The 17,413-nt window shown below is 36.0% G+C and overlaps 1 protein-coding gene across 1 annotated transcript; it reads right to left on the bottom strand.

Annotated features, from left to right (window-relative positions):
- Positions 1 to 2,847: 2,847 nt before the first annotated feature.
- Positions 2,848 to 3,366, bottom strand: LOC137025133 (epidermal differentiation-specific protein-like). Its single transcript, XM_067393165.1, has one exon. The coding sequence runs from the start codon at positions 3,364 to 3,366 to the stop codon at positions 2,848 to 2,850; it is 519 nt and encodes a 172-aa protein (XP_067249266.1).
- Positions 3,367 to 17,413: the final 14,047 nt, after the last annotated feature.

Raw genomic sequence — 17,413 nt, 5'->3', positions numbered from 1 at the left:
ACGTGCAAACAAAACTTTTCAATTTGCAAAACTTTTCAACTTGCAAAACTTTTCAGCTTGCAAACCTATTCACCTCGCAAGCAAAATATTTTGACCCGCAAAAAAGACAGCAGAAAAGAGAGCAAAATGTGTGGGTTTGGGATGAAAAGTTCTCGAAGTGCACAAGGAAAAATAAAGGTTTTCAAAGATTTACACGCACTGCAAATAATTCTGTTATCAACTTCTTTATTTTTGAGCCTTAAGAAGACTTTTTTTGCAATATATATATATTTTTTAATTACAAAATGATTAGTTTTATTCTCAAACACAATATGTTTGTTTGAATAAAAAAGACAAAAGAAACTCCATACTTACCCACATAATAAAAATATTGGTGTCATTTCAAAATTAAACCTTTAAAAAACAAACTAAAGTGTAACAAAAAATATGTGTTCAAAATATCAAAATAAACACAAAAATAGGCGCTTTTGTATTTTTTTCTTTAAATCCTGTCTTTGGAAGTGTATAACCTTGTGTGACACAGCTACCTATTCTAAGTTCCATTTGATTCCACTAGATGTCAGAAAACACAGAAAAAAATTATTTGTCTATTATTTTGCTTTCAAAAGATAAAAAGGACTCGTGAATTTTTAAAAACAACTCAAGTCTTTCACTCTTAACTAGTGATATCATAAAGAAAGAATGTGGATGTTATTTTTCTGTCACGTGTATAGCGGTAAATAGGACCTTTATCATAGAATTTGATGGCGTACATTGGACCGCGTATTGCGTGTAAACGTAAAATCCTAAAAGAGTCCCAAGAAACATGGCGGGAGCCTCAGTACCATATGTTCTCATGTTTGGTTTCATTAATGTGTCAGAAGCAGGATTTTCGGGAAGATCGACCAGATGCAAAGAATGTGGGAAAACCATTAAAGTTACTGGAACAACAACATCAAACTTTATTAGACATCTAAGAACGCATCCACAAAGGTATATATAGCAAGCTATTATACTGTGGTGTAACTGCACAGGTCTTTAGGATTGCCACTGCCAGCCTGTTGAAACATAAACAAATATATTGCCTTTAAAACTAGAACTGTGTTTTTATCAATATTTTTATAGAATGCGAATGTAAGTTTCTCGTAATGAGTTGTATGAGAGAGAGCGATAAAGATAGATATCAATGCGTACAGTTTGTCCCGTATTTTAATGTATTGCAATCAGCATGCATACAATTTTATATTGACTTAAATCAGCTGGAACCTTTTCAAGGTCCGATATTTTCTGATGACTGTCATCAAACAGCGACTGGTGCCATTTTGCATCTCACTGCATTGAAAATGACTTCTCTTTTAAAGGATTAGTTCACTTTTAAATAAACTTTTCCTGATAATTTATTCACCCCCATGTCATCCAAGATGTCCATGTCTTTCTTTCATCAGTCGAAAAGAAATTAAAGTTTTTGATGAAAAAATTTCAGGATTTTTCTCCTTATAGTGGACTTCAATGGGCACCAAACATTTGAAGGTCAAAATTAGTTTCACTGCAGCTTCTAATTATTCTACACGATGAGAAATAATGGTCTTATGTAGAGAAACCATTGCTTGTTTTCTAAAAAGAAAATTAAAATTTTATACATTTAAACCAGAAATGTTCATCTTGAACTAGCTCTCTTCTTCTTCTCTATTAGAATTCCGGCAGTGTAGACACTGCTGAGTGTATTACTGCCCTCCACAGGTCAAAGTTTATTTGGGGTAAAAGTACTCACACAAAGAGTTTTGTGCAGTTTGTTCTATTATTGGGAATGTTCCAACTCTTTTTACAAAATTGCAAAGGACAATTGTTGCAAATTGATCTGAATTGAGTTATTTCTATGTGAGAATTTCCTGAATGGAAGATATAAAATTAAAAGGCTATTATTCTTTATTTTTGTTTGTTACTTTCAACATTTGTGTAATATCGTAATTCACACTATACAAGTATGGAGAACTCTTTGTTGGAATGTGTTATCTTTTGTTCTTTTTCTTTTCCCCCACTGTATAAATTTATTTATACACCTACCCATAATCGGACACCTCTGATATTAACGCTGTGTCCTCCTCAAGACGCAGTGTGAAATGAATCCCTTTTTGAGATGTCTGGCTGTTTGAGGTTTTTTTTAGTAGTGAACACAGTTACACGGCCACATATAAATGCTGTATTCAGAAATATACAAGCTTATACAAGATTATTCCTTAATCCCTCCCTATTCCAGCTTAAACTATGGCAGAAACTTTGTATTAATGGCACTTCTCCTGTTTATTGCCTCTTAAGATGAATCGCTTGTATTTTGTCAATTGTAAGTCACCCTGGATAAAAGCATCTGATGTAAATGTAAAAAAAAGAGAATTAAATAAACAAGGAACATTTTAATATTTAAGAGTCTTTATTTCTGAGTTGACAGAGTAAAACAGCATTCATTGTCTCTTTCTCAGCATATTATAAATCCAAAATCCTTTTCAATATTTCACTCTCATCAAACAGGGGAAATACATTCAAATACATTTGGATATGTAGTAGATCTGTAACAATTCCAAAACTGTATTTTATTGCATATGTTTACTGATACTGATCACTACAGATGACAAACTAAAAACTCTTTCTAATAAAACCCTTGTTATATAACATTTGCCATGTACAGTATGTCTTTACACAGATATACTCAAATGATAAGGTTGAGTCTGATTTTCAGACTATTTGCTGTCACATCAAGAGTCAAATCAAGTTTCTGGTCAAGATCAGTCATTCCCCGCCACCTGCCTCGTTCTTTCCAAAAGGATTTCAGTTCATATTCAGCTGCAGAAAGCATACGTTGAATGATGCTGTCTATGGCTTCGGCAGCAAGGGGCGCACATGGCTGGCCACATCATTGAAGCCGAGCCGCACATAGTTGGGAACTTGATCGCCAGGGAAAGAAACAAGCTGGGAACCCTGACGATTGACGTGCTGGTATAGCACCCAGACACCACCTTTCACTTTGTGGGAAGAAACAATGTCACTGAAAGCAATGTCGTGAAGATTGGTTTCTTCGCGTAGGGTCACTTTTCTTCCTTGATAGTTGCTGTGCTCGAACAGCTGGATTTCAGGGTTGTCCAGGTCATCTGTGACCATCTTGAGGGAAGAAAACTTGCCTTTGTCGTCAAGGGTAGCATATTCTCCTTCCTCAAACACTCGCTGCTTTCCAGCAAAATTCTTGTCATAATACGCCACCCATGGTGCGCCAATGACTTTTATGGAGTAGATGACATCGTTGAAGCCCTTTTCTTCTAAGTTGTGGACATTGTTCTTGAATTCAGCTGTTCTGCCCTCGAAGGCCTCTTTGCTAAAAACAATGATCTTGCTCATTTTAAATGAAGATTCGAGGAGAGAGAGGCTGGAGAAAGCAAGTGTTTCTGAAGCAGCTTTCTGTTGGAATCAGTGACTTACTTGGTGTGCAGAGCTGCCTTTTAAAGCACAAATACACCTCCATATTTGGCAAGTTCCTCTTGTCTTCTCTGTATCACTTCTCACCCACAGCAACATACTTCCTGCATTATAGTTCCAATGTTACTGTAATACATGTTTTCTTCTCTACTTTGAGCACAAGTTGTCTGTAGAGTGATATGTAGAGCAGTCTTAACCTCATCTTTTTGACCTCATATTCTGCTTAACGCTCACCAGCCTAACACAATACTTCTTGGCAAATATTACAACACATCATACAAATTCCTTATTCATTGTATACATATCTATGTAAAGGTTTTTTTTTTTTGTAATGCTTTACATTACATCCCAGAAAGTACTGCATAATTAAAATGAATTTACAGCGTAACTTTCGGTTATTATAGTGTACCTAAATCTTCACACTTACCCTGTAACTACATGGAACAAGAGTATATTTCCCTAGTATTTAAAAAAACAAAACAAGTTTCAGTAGTTTTAATTGCTTTGAAACATGAAAGCCCAAACTAAAATAGCTGCAATAAATAAATGCACTGATATGTACCCCATAATTTTAAAAAAAGCATTTATGTATTTGTACAATATTACAAAAATGTATGCAGTGTATGTTCTCACTAAATTGTTCCCAAAACTAAGACTGTTGTCTATCATAATAGTACTTACACATGCAGATTTTATAGGTAAATAATATAATAACCGAAAGTTATGCTGTAAATTCATTTTAATTACACAGTATATAATCCACACTACAGCATATTAAAGACTGGAGCAGTGTTGAAGTTAAAGCATTAGTGATGAACACCTGCTGTTAACAAGCAGAATCACAGAAAAGAGAAACAAGAACAAGAGATGGCCAGCAAGAAAAAGAGTGTTAAAATCAGCCCAAATTAACACAGAAGGTACTGAGACTTTGTTAAAGCACTGTGAGATGTGTTCTGCTGCATTGTTATTAGACCCGGGAACAAACACCAGGATTATAGTGAACCCACTGAATAAAAAGGTCTAAATTATATGACCAGAGTCTCTTTTTCAGGGCTCAATGTTTGTTTAATAAGTTTTTCATTCTGCAGCAACTTCACATAGTCAAATGGCAAAAAATAGTGTAGATTTAATGCTTGAATATGTTCTCACTGAGGCCACTGCTAAAAGACCATTTTGTAAACATGTTTTGCCTGTCAGCAATCACTAGTTCAAAAAGAGTTTGAGTTCAAAAGAGGTCTTGAGTTCAAAATGAGGTCTGTTGTCTCGCATCCTTTTTCCAGTAAACCAGCAGTTATTGCTCAAGAACATTTACTGTCAAGGTAACCCAGAAAGTGAAAAAGGTCATTTACAAAATATTTGCTCAAAGTTCTTCTGGCATATATATTTCAGCTTTATTTTTTTGACATTTCATCAAGGCCAGAACAGTTCTGTTCTTGTATAGTATATAATTGTTCTACTTTACTCAGTATTCGGACACTGGTCATGAAACTAAGTATTTGGACTCTGGAGGAGAATGGTATTCCAATCCACGTTATATTGCAGCCATTTGCTAAAATCATTTAATTTCATTTTTTTTCCTCAATGTACACACAACACCTCATATTGACAGAAAAACACAGAATTGTTGACATTTTTGCAGATTTATTAAAAAAGAAAAACTGAAATATCACATGGTCCTAAGTATTCAGACCCTTTGCTGTGACACTCATATATTTAACTCAGGTGCTGTCCATTTCTTCTGATCATCCTTGAGATGGTTCTACACCTTCATTTGAGTCCAGCTGTGTTTGATTATACTGATTGGACTTGATTAGGAAAGCCTGTCTATATAAGTTCTTACAGCTCACAGTGCATGTCAGAGCAAATGAGAATCATGAGGTCAAAGGAACTGCCTGAAGAGCTCAGAGACAGAATGGTGGCAAGGCACAAATGTGGCCATGGTTACAAAAAAAAATTTCTGCTGCACTTAATGTTCCTAAGAGCACAGTGGCCTCCATAATCCTTAAATGGAAGATGTTTGGGACGACCAGAACCCTTCCTAGAGCTGGCCGTCCGGCCAAACTGAGCTATCGGGGGAGAAGAGCCTTGGTGAGAGAAGTAAAGAAGAACCCAAAGATCACTGTGGCTGAGCTCCAGAGATGCAGTCGGGAGATGGGAGAAAGTTGTAGAAAGTCAACCATCACTGCAGCCCTCCACCAGTCGGGGCTTTATGGCAGAGTGGCCCGACGGAAGCCTCTCCTCAGTGCAAGACACATGAAAGCCCGCATGGAGTTTGCCAAGATGGTGAGAAATAAGATTCTCTGGTCTGATGAGACCAAGATAGAACTTTTTGGCCTTAATTCTAAGTGGTATGTGTGGAGAAATCCAGGCACTGCTCATCACCTGTCCAATACAGTCCCAACAGTGAAGCATGGTGGTGGCAGCATCATGCTGTGGGGGTGTTTTTCAGCGGCAGGGACAGGACGACTGGTTGCAATCGAGGGAAAGATGAATGCGGCCAAGTACAGGGATATCCTGGGTGAAAACCTTCTCCAGAGTGCTCAGGACCTCAGACTGGGCCGAAGGTTTACCTTCCAACAAGACAATGACCCTAAGCACACAGCTAAAATAACGAAGGAGTGGCTTCACAACAACTCTGTGACTGTTCTTGAATGGCCCAGCCAGAGCCCTGACTTAAACCCAATTGAGCATCTCTGGAGAGACCTAAAAATGGCTGTCCAGCAACGTTTACCATCCAACCTGACAGAACTGGAGAGGATCTGCAAGGAGGATTGGCAGAGGATCCCCAAATCCAGGTGTGAAAAACATCTTTCCCAAAAAGACTCATGGCTGTATTATATCAAAAGGTGCTTCTGCTAAATACCGAGCAAAGGGTCTGAATACTTAGGACCATGTGATATTTCAGCTTTTGTTTTTTAATAAATCTGCAAAAATGTCAACAATTCTGTGTTTTTCTGTCAATATGGGGTGCTGTGTGTACATTAATGAGGAAAAAAATGAACTTAAATGATTTTAGCAAATGGCTGCAATATAACAAAGAGTGACAAATTTAAGGGGGTCTGAATACTTTCCGTACCCACTGTATGTGTGCTTAGTTGAGCGGCATAAAAAGAAGCACCATAGCAGCAGGAAGCGTGGAAAACCAGCTGGTCTGTGGGTCTGAGCAAGAAGTGGTCTGGGTTTTGGCAATAATAACCAGCAATCCCACTTGGAGGATGTTGGGTTGGAGGATGTCAAAGATTTCCTATCTACAGTATGTCTGCACAACTTCACATATGCTGATGTCATGAATTGTCTTGGCTAGATCGCGAATACAGTTCAATAACCTGTGACACACTGGATACACTAACACCAGAGAAGACCGTATTGGAGTTATCTCCCGGACTCCATTTCCCATCTTCTCCTCTTCATCATGGATTGCCTGCACCTGTTCCTGATCATCAGCACACCCTTTATATTGGACTCACTCCCTTCACTCCCTGTCCGTTCTCTGTTAATGTTATTGTGGTAATGGTGTTATGTTGTATTATTCTCCTGAGTTCTTATTAAAGCCTATCGTTTGTGGATCTCCGTACTCGCCTCATCTCTCCTGCATACACCACCCGTAACAGTGTTCTTGTATATAGACATCCTAATACAGACTTTATACAGGAACTTTTTATCTGTGATTGTAACATTTTTAGACAACATTGTACTCCTTAGTGATTTTAACATTCATGTTTGTTGTCCATCGAAGCCTTTAGTCACAAATTTTTTAAACATTATTGATTTGTTTAACTTTTCACAGTGTGCAACTGGGCCTACTCATCAGCATGGTCAGACTCTTGACTTGGTCCTTTGTTTGGGTATTCCTGTGTGTAATATACAGATATATAAACGGACCATAAATCTATTGTCTTTAATATTACCCTTCTGTGTGGTCCCCCAAAAACAACCTGTTGCTTATTACTCTCATGCGAATAACAATCTAATACACTCGGTAACTTTTCATCAGCATTTTATGCTCATTCATTAATTGATACTATTGAATCACCATATGTTTTAATGGGTCCAGAAGAATTGATTAATCTGTTCAGTAATGCTTCTTCTGATATCCTTGACCATGTTGCTCCATACAAATTAAGAAGACAAAAGACTAAAACCCAGCCATGGCTAAATGAAAATACTCGATTGCTTAGACGGGAGTGCAGGAAAGCAGAATGGAAATGGCAGAAACATAGAGAGCATAATATTTTTCTAGGATAATTGCACAAAATGCTCATGATCCACAGGTACTTTTTAAAACTATAAATACTATTATTAAACTAGAATGCACAGCTGACCCTAATCCATCAGAAAATACTTGTGGAATATTTTTAAAGTTTTTATATTTTTTTTTTTTTTTTTTTTGAGTACTGTTGATTACATAATTTCAATCTGATATAACTTCCATATTAATTCCTATGTTTCATAATTTATCTCACTTTGAGCCAGTTTCTCTTTCATTTATCAAGGATGTTGTTACACATTTAAAACATAATTCCTCATCAAATAATGTGCTTCCCCCTAAGCTGTTCGTCAAGCTCATAGATACTATTGGACCAAGTGCTCCCTCTATCAAAAATTGCAGTCTGACTAGTGGTTGTGTTCCTTCAAGTCTTACGCATGTGGTCGTCCAGCCTTTTCTTAAAAAAACCTGGCTTAGGTCCTACAGATCCAAATCATTTTCAGCCAATATCTAATCATTTTTGTCTAAAATACTAGTCAGCTTACTTCATTTTTAACTAACTATTATGTTTTTGTGCTATGACCTGATCTAAAACCAGATTGAAATTGATCAGAGTCAGCTCTTCTTAGGGTAACTAATGACCTTTACAAAAATTTCTATTTCTCTTTGTTAGCTCAGCATTTGATACTTGTCACAGACACACCAGGCTCTGCACCCAGCCAATCACGTCGCACTCCCTCACCGGAGTACTGATCACACGCACCTGACACTCATCACCAGTCCAATCAACAGCACCATAAAAGACATTCACAGTCACTCAGTCATCGTTTGGTCTCGTTAGTGCATACTAATCTGAATGCTTATCTTATGGACTCCTTACCTGTCTCCAGCAGTGTATCTCCTAGATCCTCTGTGTTCTCCAGTCTTCCGTGAGTGTCTCTGTTCCAAGTCTCCTGGTCATTGTTGAATCTGGTGTGAAGATCAAGTCAAGTATCACTGTCTTGATATATACTCTGAAATACTCACCTGTTCACTGCTCTGGTTGTCTCAATAAACATCGTAAACTTTACCTGTGTCTCCAACCTCCTGTGTAACATAACAATACTATTGATCATTTCATTTTAGTTGGATGTTTAAGAAGAACTGCTCTAAGCTGGTTTGCCTCTTATCTTCCAAATAGAACCTTTTCTGTTAAAATTGAAAATTTTTGGAAAGCTATTGGAAATCAACATGTGGGGTCCCTCAAGGTTCCATTTTGGGACCATTGTTATTTTCATTGTACTGTATATGCTTCCTCTCGGTTCTATTTTTAAGAAATATAGCATTTCTTATCACTTTTATGCTGATGACACTCAGATGTATCTGCCCATAAAGCCTGGGGATGATACATCCGTTAAATCACTGTTAAGATGTAAAATGCTGGATGAAGAAAAACTTTCTCCAGTTAAATGAGAAAAAGACAGAATTGATTTTATTTGGCCCTAGTAGCTGTGCAAATAATATAGTAATGAATCTAGCTCCACAGTCATCCAATCTGAATACATGGTTTACCAATGTCTATCAGATCGTCTACCTCTGTAAACCTGTTTAAAACTTGTCTTAAGATGTATTTGTTTGATGAGGCCTTTGCTACTTTGTAAGGACCATTAGGTTTGGATTAGAAGTTTATATTATTATTATTATTATTATTATTATCTTTCTCTTGTTTATATGGTATTATCTCTTTCTTGTTGTCTTTTATATTCCTTTCCTTATATTTTATTGTTTCATCTAATCCCTTTGAAATTGTACAGCACTTTGGTACACTGTTTTTTTAAGATGCTTTATAAATACATTTTGATTTGATTTCATAAACAATCTGAGGTCATTCATTATGATTGACGAATATTAGAGCATGTAAACAGCTTGTAATTGAGGAGCTCAAGCACTTGATTCAAGCTTTTAATGGAAGTCATTGATGATCTTTACATCATTCATAGCAGTTAATAATTTAAGGTGTAAAGAATATCTAAATATGAATCAAATGCAATTTTTAGCTTTGTATTATTTGTCCGGTTGATTGTCGTGTTCATGGCAGCAACATGTGACCTCAACACTGTAAAAAAAAAAAAAAAAAGTCAAATGTCTGAAAACTGTGAATTTAAAGTAAAATATCCTAATTCAAATAAAGTGCTAAAACAATTTTACAGAAATTGACAGGAAAACACTTATTTTACAGGTATTTTCTGAATTACTATGGTCAAACAGCAATAAAGTGATGGTACAGAGTGAATTTATATATAAATATGTATGTGATAGAAACAAAATATATATAATATAATAAAACACAACACTAAACAAAAATAGCAGTATCAAATTTTGAATGATTTGACCCTTTGAGAACAGTAAATTGAGAAAAAAATGGAAAGAAAAATAACAACTCAAAATGAAACAAAGCACATCACGTTCAATGTTTTGAACTTCCCTTATAAAACACTGGTTCCTTCTCAAAATTTCACCAGTTATTATATTTGTGCTGTCCCAACCACTTATTTATTCCCTTATATATCAGTGTGCTACATGCTTTTTTATCAGATTTATATGACGAAGGAAGCACTTATCGAAAGGTATGGGAAAGGCCAAAGTTTTGTTTCACAGTGAAATTTTATCCATGCAGGACATCCACCTTCCCCAGCTGGCAGATAAAATCACATCATTCACAAGAAAACTGGAGATGTGGGAGCAAAGAGTGAAAGAAGGGAATATAGACTTATCGCCATTATCTTGGACTCAAATAAAGCTACAGCTCTGGTGTATTTTATATCAGTCTATATGCATTTATTCCACTTCTATCACATTTGTCAGAGGGAATATGCCACACAATTGTAATGCAAATATTAAGAACTATAACATTACATGAATTTGTAAAGACTATAGATAAAATTCAGACATTATCTTTATACAGGAATTATTTTTGCTCAGCATTCAAATTCTGTCAATTTTATTATAAAAAATTTAAACAATAAATACCGTTTTGACGCTCTTTAATGTGCTCTTTAATATATAAAGTTTATCATAACATTTCTTTAACAGATGCCTTAATTGGGTAGGCGACATGACCAAAATCTTAAATGACAATAAACAATAATGAAAGGCTATTGTCACGATTACGTCTGTTCCTGTCACATCCCGGACTACATTTCCCATGATCCTCCATTGCTCATCACCTGCACTCACTTCACAATCACTCCACACCTATCACCACACCCAGCTGCCACTCATTACCAGGACTATAAAGGACTGTCACACACACCACCTCACCGCGAAGTCTTGATTACCCTGTGTATCATTTCCGAGCATTTCCCTGTGTTTATTGTCTGCCTGTTTATTGTTTCTGATCCCGCCTGTTTCCTGTTTACTGACCCGTTGCTGCCTGTCCTGACCCTTGCTTTGCATACCGACCTGTGAGTGATATCTGCCTGTCCTGATCTTTGCTTGTTCCTTGACCACGATTCTGCCTGTCCCTTGCTGTTCCTGTTTGCTCCTGTTTGACCCTGCCTGTACGACCACTCTCACTTTAATAAAAGCTGCACATGGATCTCTGCCTCAGTCCCGCTGCGTTACAGCTATATATCACGATATAGTTATTTTTGCTTTAAATAAGGATGTTATGAAACCAACATTTTTAATAACTTAGAAATTTCACAGTTCTTGTCATCAATGTAAATGTCACAAACTACAAGCCAAAATAAAACTCACTGAAGACAAGTAAACAGTTAGTGATGAAATAAGAATAAGAAACTAAGTACAAGCAATAGGACAATTTATTTATTTATTTATTTTTTTTTTTTTTACAGGAGAACAAATAAATAACATACTATTATACTATTAATATACTACCATTATACTGTTCAAGGCCAATAAAGCGCCAAATATAACTACGTTCAAAACTCATGCGCACTCAGAAACACATATGAAAGAAATGAGTTGTCTTTCGCTGCTTACTGTGATTTAAAAGCTTAAAATCACATGTAAAAACACATGCAAATGATACAGCAAATTTTGCTGAATGGTGTATATATAAACATCAACTGAACTACATAATATCATGTCTAATTTAGTTATGCATGTTTAATATTTAAAAATGAGGGTAGAGAATTAAGGAATTTTGGATCTGGATTGTTAATAATAACACTAACCCAAGAAAAAAATTTAAAGAATGTATTTTGAAGACTTTACACTGTTGTTGGATGGATCAAATTAAAATATTTAGCTTTTTAATGCATCTGATGGAGTTGACACAATTGAACTTATGAAGTGAATAAATGTACATTTTTAGAAATAAACATTTGGTAACACTTTATAATAAATGCACGCTATGAAGCATTAGTTAAGCATTAGTAAATAGTTATTTCATCACTTATAAAGCATTAATAGACATTACTAAGCAGTTTAGAAATACAGCTATAATTGCTTTGTTCCTGATTTAAAAGCATATCTATAATGTCAAGTATCTATAATGTCTCAAGTCAAGACTTAGAGAAACTTGTTCATGCTTTCATCACCAGCCGGGTGGATTATTGTAATAGGCTCCTCACTGGTCTTCCCAAAAAGACCATAAGACAGCTGCAGCTCGTACAGAACGCTGCTGCCAGGATTCTGAGCAGAACCCGAAAACATGAACACATCACACCAGTCCTCAGGTCCTTGCACTGGCTTCCAGTTGCATTTAGAATTGATTTTAAAGTACTGTTACTTGTTTATAAATCACTCAATGGCCTAGGACCTCAATACATTGCAGATATGCTCATAGAATATAAACCTAACAGATCACTCAGATCATCAGGATCAAGTCATTTAGAAATACCCAGGGTTCACTCAAAGCAAGGGGAATCTGCTTTTAGCTGTTATGCCAGTCGCAGCTGGAAACAGCTTCCAGAAGAGATCAGGTGTGCTCCAACAGTAGCCACATTCAAATCCAGACTCAAAACACATCTTTTTATCTATGCATTTGCTGATTGAGCACTGTGCTATGTCCGAACTGTTTGCACTTTATTTTATACGTATTATCTTTTTATTCTTTTAATTCCTTTTCCTGTTTTTATTTCATTTTTAATGTATTTTATATCTTTTATGTATCATCTTGTTATTCTGACTTTTAATGCATTATAAATATTGCTGTCTGGTTGAAAGAGCTGGGAGAATTAGGAAGAAAGTGATTAGGTTAAAATTTGGTAAATTTGACAAACCATGGGGAAATTTAAGCTGTGGTGCATGGTTAAGATATCTCTGGATTACAGTCAGGACACTTTCCAAAGGGGGAAATTTCCAAAGGGGAAATTTGAACTGCAAAATTTAATGTGCTATACAAATAAAATTGCCTTGCCTTGCCTTGCCTAATGTGTTTAATGATTGTATTTTCATACTTTATTAATAATCAATTTATCATTTCTAAATTAAGTATTACATTATTTACAAACCAGTTATTTAGTCAGTTAGTTAGTTGTCAGTGGTTCATAAAATCATTTAGGAAGTGTAAGTAAATGATTAATAAACTATTTTAACATTCATTTATACATATTATTATTTAGACATATAGTAATAGTTACTTAGTGTGTTAATAAATGCTTTATTAACACATAGTCCTACTGTAATTCATGATTAATTCAGGTAATTATAAAACATTTAGAAGTGGTCAGTGAACTATTTTTGTGAGCTCATCTAAAGTGAGGACTAGTTATGCTTTGTAAAGCTTTTATAAATAAGATTTAAAGGTTCAGTGATCTTCTACACTGCTGTACTCTAATGTTTTAAAGTATACTGAGGTAGTTTTGACATTAGGAATATGTTAATAAAGCATTTATTAACACACTAAGTAACTAATACTAAATGTCTAAATAATAAGATGCATAAATGTACATTTAAATATTTTATTAATCATTTACTTACACTTCCTAAATGATCTTATGAACTACTGACAACTCCTAAATAACTGGTTTGTGAATAATGTAATACATAATTTAGAAACGATAAATTGATCATTAATAAAGTATGAAAATACAATTATTAAACTCATTATAGATATGCTTATAAATCAAGAACAAAGCATTTACAGCTGTATTTATAAACGGCTTACTAATGTCTATTAATGCTTTATAAATGATATAATTGACTATTTACTATTGCTTAACTAATGCTTCATAGCGTGAGTTATTCTAAAGTGTTACCAAACATTTTTTATAAAAACCTGTTCCCTAACATGATTCATTAGCTGAGACCTTTGTCTAAAAATATATCGTGATTAAATATATAGTGATTAAACAAAAATATCCTGGCTCTTCCAAGATTTATAATGGGAGTGAATGGTAACTGAGATTTAGAAGCCCAAAATCCATCATAAACTTAATCCATGCGTTTTTGTAAGAAAAATATCCATATTTCTAAGTTTATAATTTGTAACAGATATGATCTGCCGCACATGTGGCGATAGAGCTAACAAACACACTCAGAGAGCAGTCTTCATCTAGAAACTGTACAAAAACAAGTAAACAATATAGCTGCGAGCAGCGATGGCGGGCCCAAGCCCGGTGGCACCGCCACCCCGGTGGCTTCAGGGCAACTGTGCACAGCGGGCAATAGGCACTTAAAACGGTTAAACATCAAAGGACTATGTCAAATTCACTCCACATTTACTGCACTACAAGGTGCCGCTATAGAGCCCCTCCTCCCTGCCCATTTTCAAAGGATTACATGTGCCAAGTTTTAACATTATTCTGATGAATTTTGAAGCAAATCAGGTAAAAATAAGAGGGTGATCTCAATGTATGCTGAAAGTGACACATTTTCTGCTTCCAGTTGGTGGCGCTATGACTTTGAATCACAATACTCAAATCCATGTGATCAGCCTTGTACAACGAAGACTAAGCCAAAGTTTCATCAAAATCAATTAATGTATGCAGAAGTTATAACACTTTGTTTCCCTTTTCTTGCCATAAATTCGTTGCCTCGCCACGGCCAAACCGTTTGAGATATCCAAAATCCGTTTGCAATTAAACAACTTCAATGTGTTAGCAAAAAGTTAAAAAAAGCTTGGTGTAAATTGGATAAACCCTGTAGGAGTAGTAGTATAAAATTCATAGCCTGTTTTTTCAAAAAATTAACATTCAAACCAAAATAGCTGACTTCCTGTTGGTCGGAGCTAATGAATGTAAATTAGAAAATTGTCCGGCTTGATGAGAATAATATGTGTACCGAGTTTGGTGACTGTAGGAAAAACTAACCCCCACTTTTGTCAAAAGGTGGCGCTACTGAGCCCCTCCACCACGCCCATTTCTATGGCTTTGTCCATGTCTACTGGTTGACAATATTGATGTGTGTGTCGAGTTTCATGCAATTTGAAGCATGTTAAGAGCCTCAAAAACACTCAAGAATATTATTACAGTTTGACCTGTTGCCATGGCAACAATATTTCAAATATCAAAAATCCTGTCATAGGTCTACATCTGCTGTGTATTGACATTACACTGATGAAGTTTGAAGCAAATCAGGTAAAAATAAGAGGGTGATCTCAAAGCATTTTAAAAGTGATACACTTCTTGCTGCCATTTGGTGGCGCTATAACTTTGACTCACAATAGTTACATCCATGTGATCAGACTACTACAACCAACACACTCCTGAAGTTTCATAAACATCAATCAATGTATGCAGAAGTTATAACACATTTCCTGTTTCCCTTTTCTCGCCATAAATTCGTTGCCTCGCCACGGCCAAACCGTTTGAGATATCCAAAATCCGTTTGCAATTAAACAACTTCAATGTGTTCGCAACAAGTTAAAAAAAGCTTGGTGTAAATTGGATAAACCCTGTAGGAGTAGTAGTATAAAATTCATAGCCTGTTTTTTCAAAAAATTAACATTCAAACCAAAATAGCTGACTTCCTGTTGGTCGGAGCTAATGAATGTAAATTAGAAAATTGTCCGGCTTGATGAGAATAATATGTGTACCGAGTTTGGTGACTGTAGGAAAAACTAACCCCCACTTTTGTCAAAAGGTGGCGCTACTGAGCCCCTCCACCACGCCCATTTCTATGGCTTTGTCCATGTCTACTGGTTGACAATATTGATGTGTGTGTCGAGTTTCATGCAATTTGAAGCATGTTAAGAGCCTCAAAAACACTCAAGAATATTATTACAGTTTGACCTGTTGCCATGGCAACAATATTTCAAATATCAAAAATCCTGTCATAGGTCTACATCTGCTGTGTATTGACATTACACTGATGAAGTTTGAAGCAAATCAGGTAAAAATAAGAGGGTGATCTCAAAACATTTCAAAAAGTGATACACTTCCTGCTGCCAGTTGGTGGCGCTATAACTTTGACTCACAATAGTCACATCCATGTGATCAGACTCCTATAACGAACACACTCGTGAAGTTTCATAAAGATCAATATATGTATTAAGACGTTATAACACATTTCCTGTTTCCTTTTTCTCGCCATAAATTCGTTGCCTCGCCACGGCCAAACCGTTCGAGATATCAAAAATCCCCTGGCAATTTTTAATCATCAGTGTCTTGACTTCATGCTGACCGAGTTTGGTGGCGATCGGATTAATCGTCTAGGAGGAGTATATCAAATTCCAGAGCATGCGTTTTTCAAACAACCCTTAATAGCTGACTTCCTGTTGGCGTGGCGATTAACTTAGAGCGCGAAAGTTGTTCGGCCCGATGAGGTCTATATGTGTACCGAGTTTCATACTAATACGTGCAATCATGTTTAATATATGGACCAAATTTTCAGACTTTTTTCAAGGGGGCGCTGTCGAGCCCCCCTGCCACGCCCGGGTACCAGCCTCTCCGGCGTCCTAATGGCCGCGGATTCCAATGTGTGTGCCAATTTTCAAGAGTTTTTGAGCATGTTAAGGCCCCCAAAAAGCCCCGGAAGACGGAAAAAAAAAAAAAAAAAAAAATAATAATCCTTAGAAGAACAAGAGGGCCCTGCGCGAATTTTCGCTTGGGCCCTAAAAATAGAGTCATAGAGTAGTGCCAAAAATGGCATTTTCACAATAGATCAGAAGAGAAGATTTCTGTATTACGTATTCTTTATAGCTAAACAGGGCTGCCAACTTCTGAGTTTAGCTTGGAGAGAGAATTATAAACTTCATTAAGTTTAGAGACAACATGTTACAATGTTTACATGGTAGTTACAATGACTGGTAGGCTACTGTTTTATTAGTGCTCGACTCAAATGGTTATTATAACTGATGCAAAGTACACCGGAGCCATTGCTTCATTTGAGTCCAAGATGATGGTGATATTCCCTTCTTTAACTCTCTGCTCCCACACCTCCAGTTTTCTTGTGAATGATGTGATTTTATCTGCCAGCTGCAAATTTGCATCTGCAAATTTAGTTCATTGAGTTTCTGAAACATATCACTGAGGTATGCAAGTTTCATGAGAAAGTTGTTATTGTTGAACTTATTGACAAGTTCATTACCCTCTTCCTCTAGAAAGTTTCTGATCTCATCTCGCAATTCAAACACCCTGGATAAAACTTTGCTGTGAAACAAAACTCTGGCCTTTCCCATGCTTTTTGATAAGTACTTCCTTCGTCATATAAATCTGATGAAAAAGCAAGTAGCATTCTGATATATAAGGGAATAAATAAGTGTTTGGAACAGCACGAATATAATACTGGTGATATTAAGAGAAGGAACTGGTGTTTTAAAAGGGAAGTTCAAAACATTGAAAGTGATGTGCTTTGTTTCATTCTGAGTTGTTA

Source organism: Chanodichthys erythropterus, chromosome 8, assembly GCF_024489055.1.
Source record: "Chanodichthys erythropterus isolate Z2021 chromosome 8, ASM2448905v1, whole genome shotgun sequence".
NCBI lineage: Eukaryota > Metazoa > Chordata > Actinopteri > Cypriniformes > Xenocyprididae > Chanodichthys > Chanodichthys erythropterus.
This window is presented reverse-complemented; position numbering and strand designations above follow the sequence as displayed.

Bases quoted from the DNA above. Each gene is read 5' to 3' on its own strand.
- LOC137025133 (XM_067393165.1), bottom strand. From the start codon at position 3,366: ATGAGCAAGATCATTGTTTTTAGCAAAGAGGCCTTCGAGGGCAGAACA.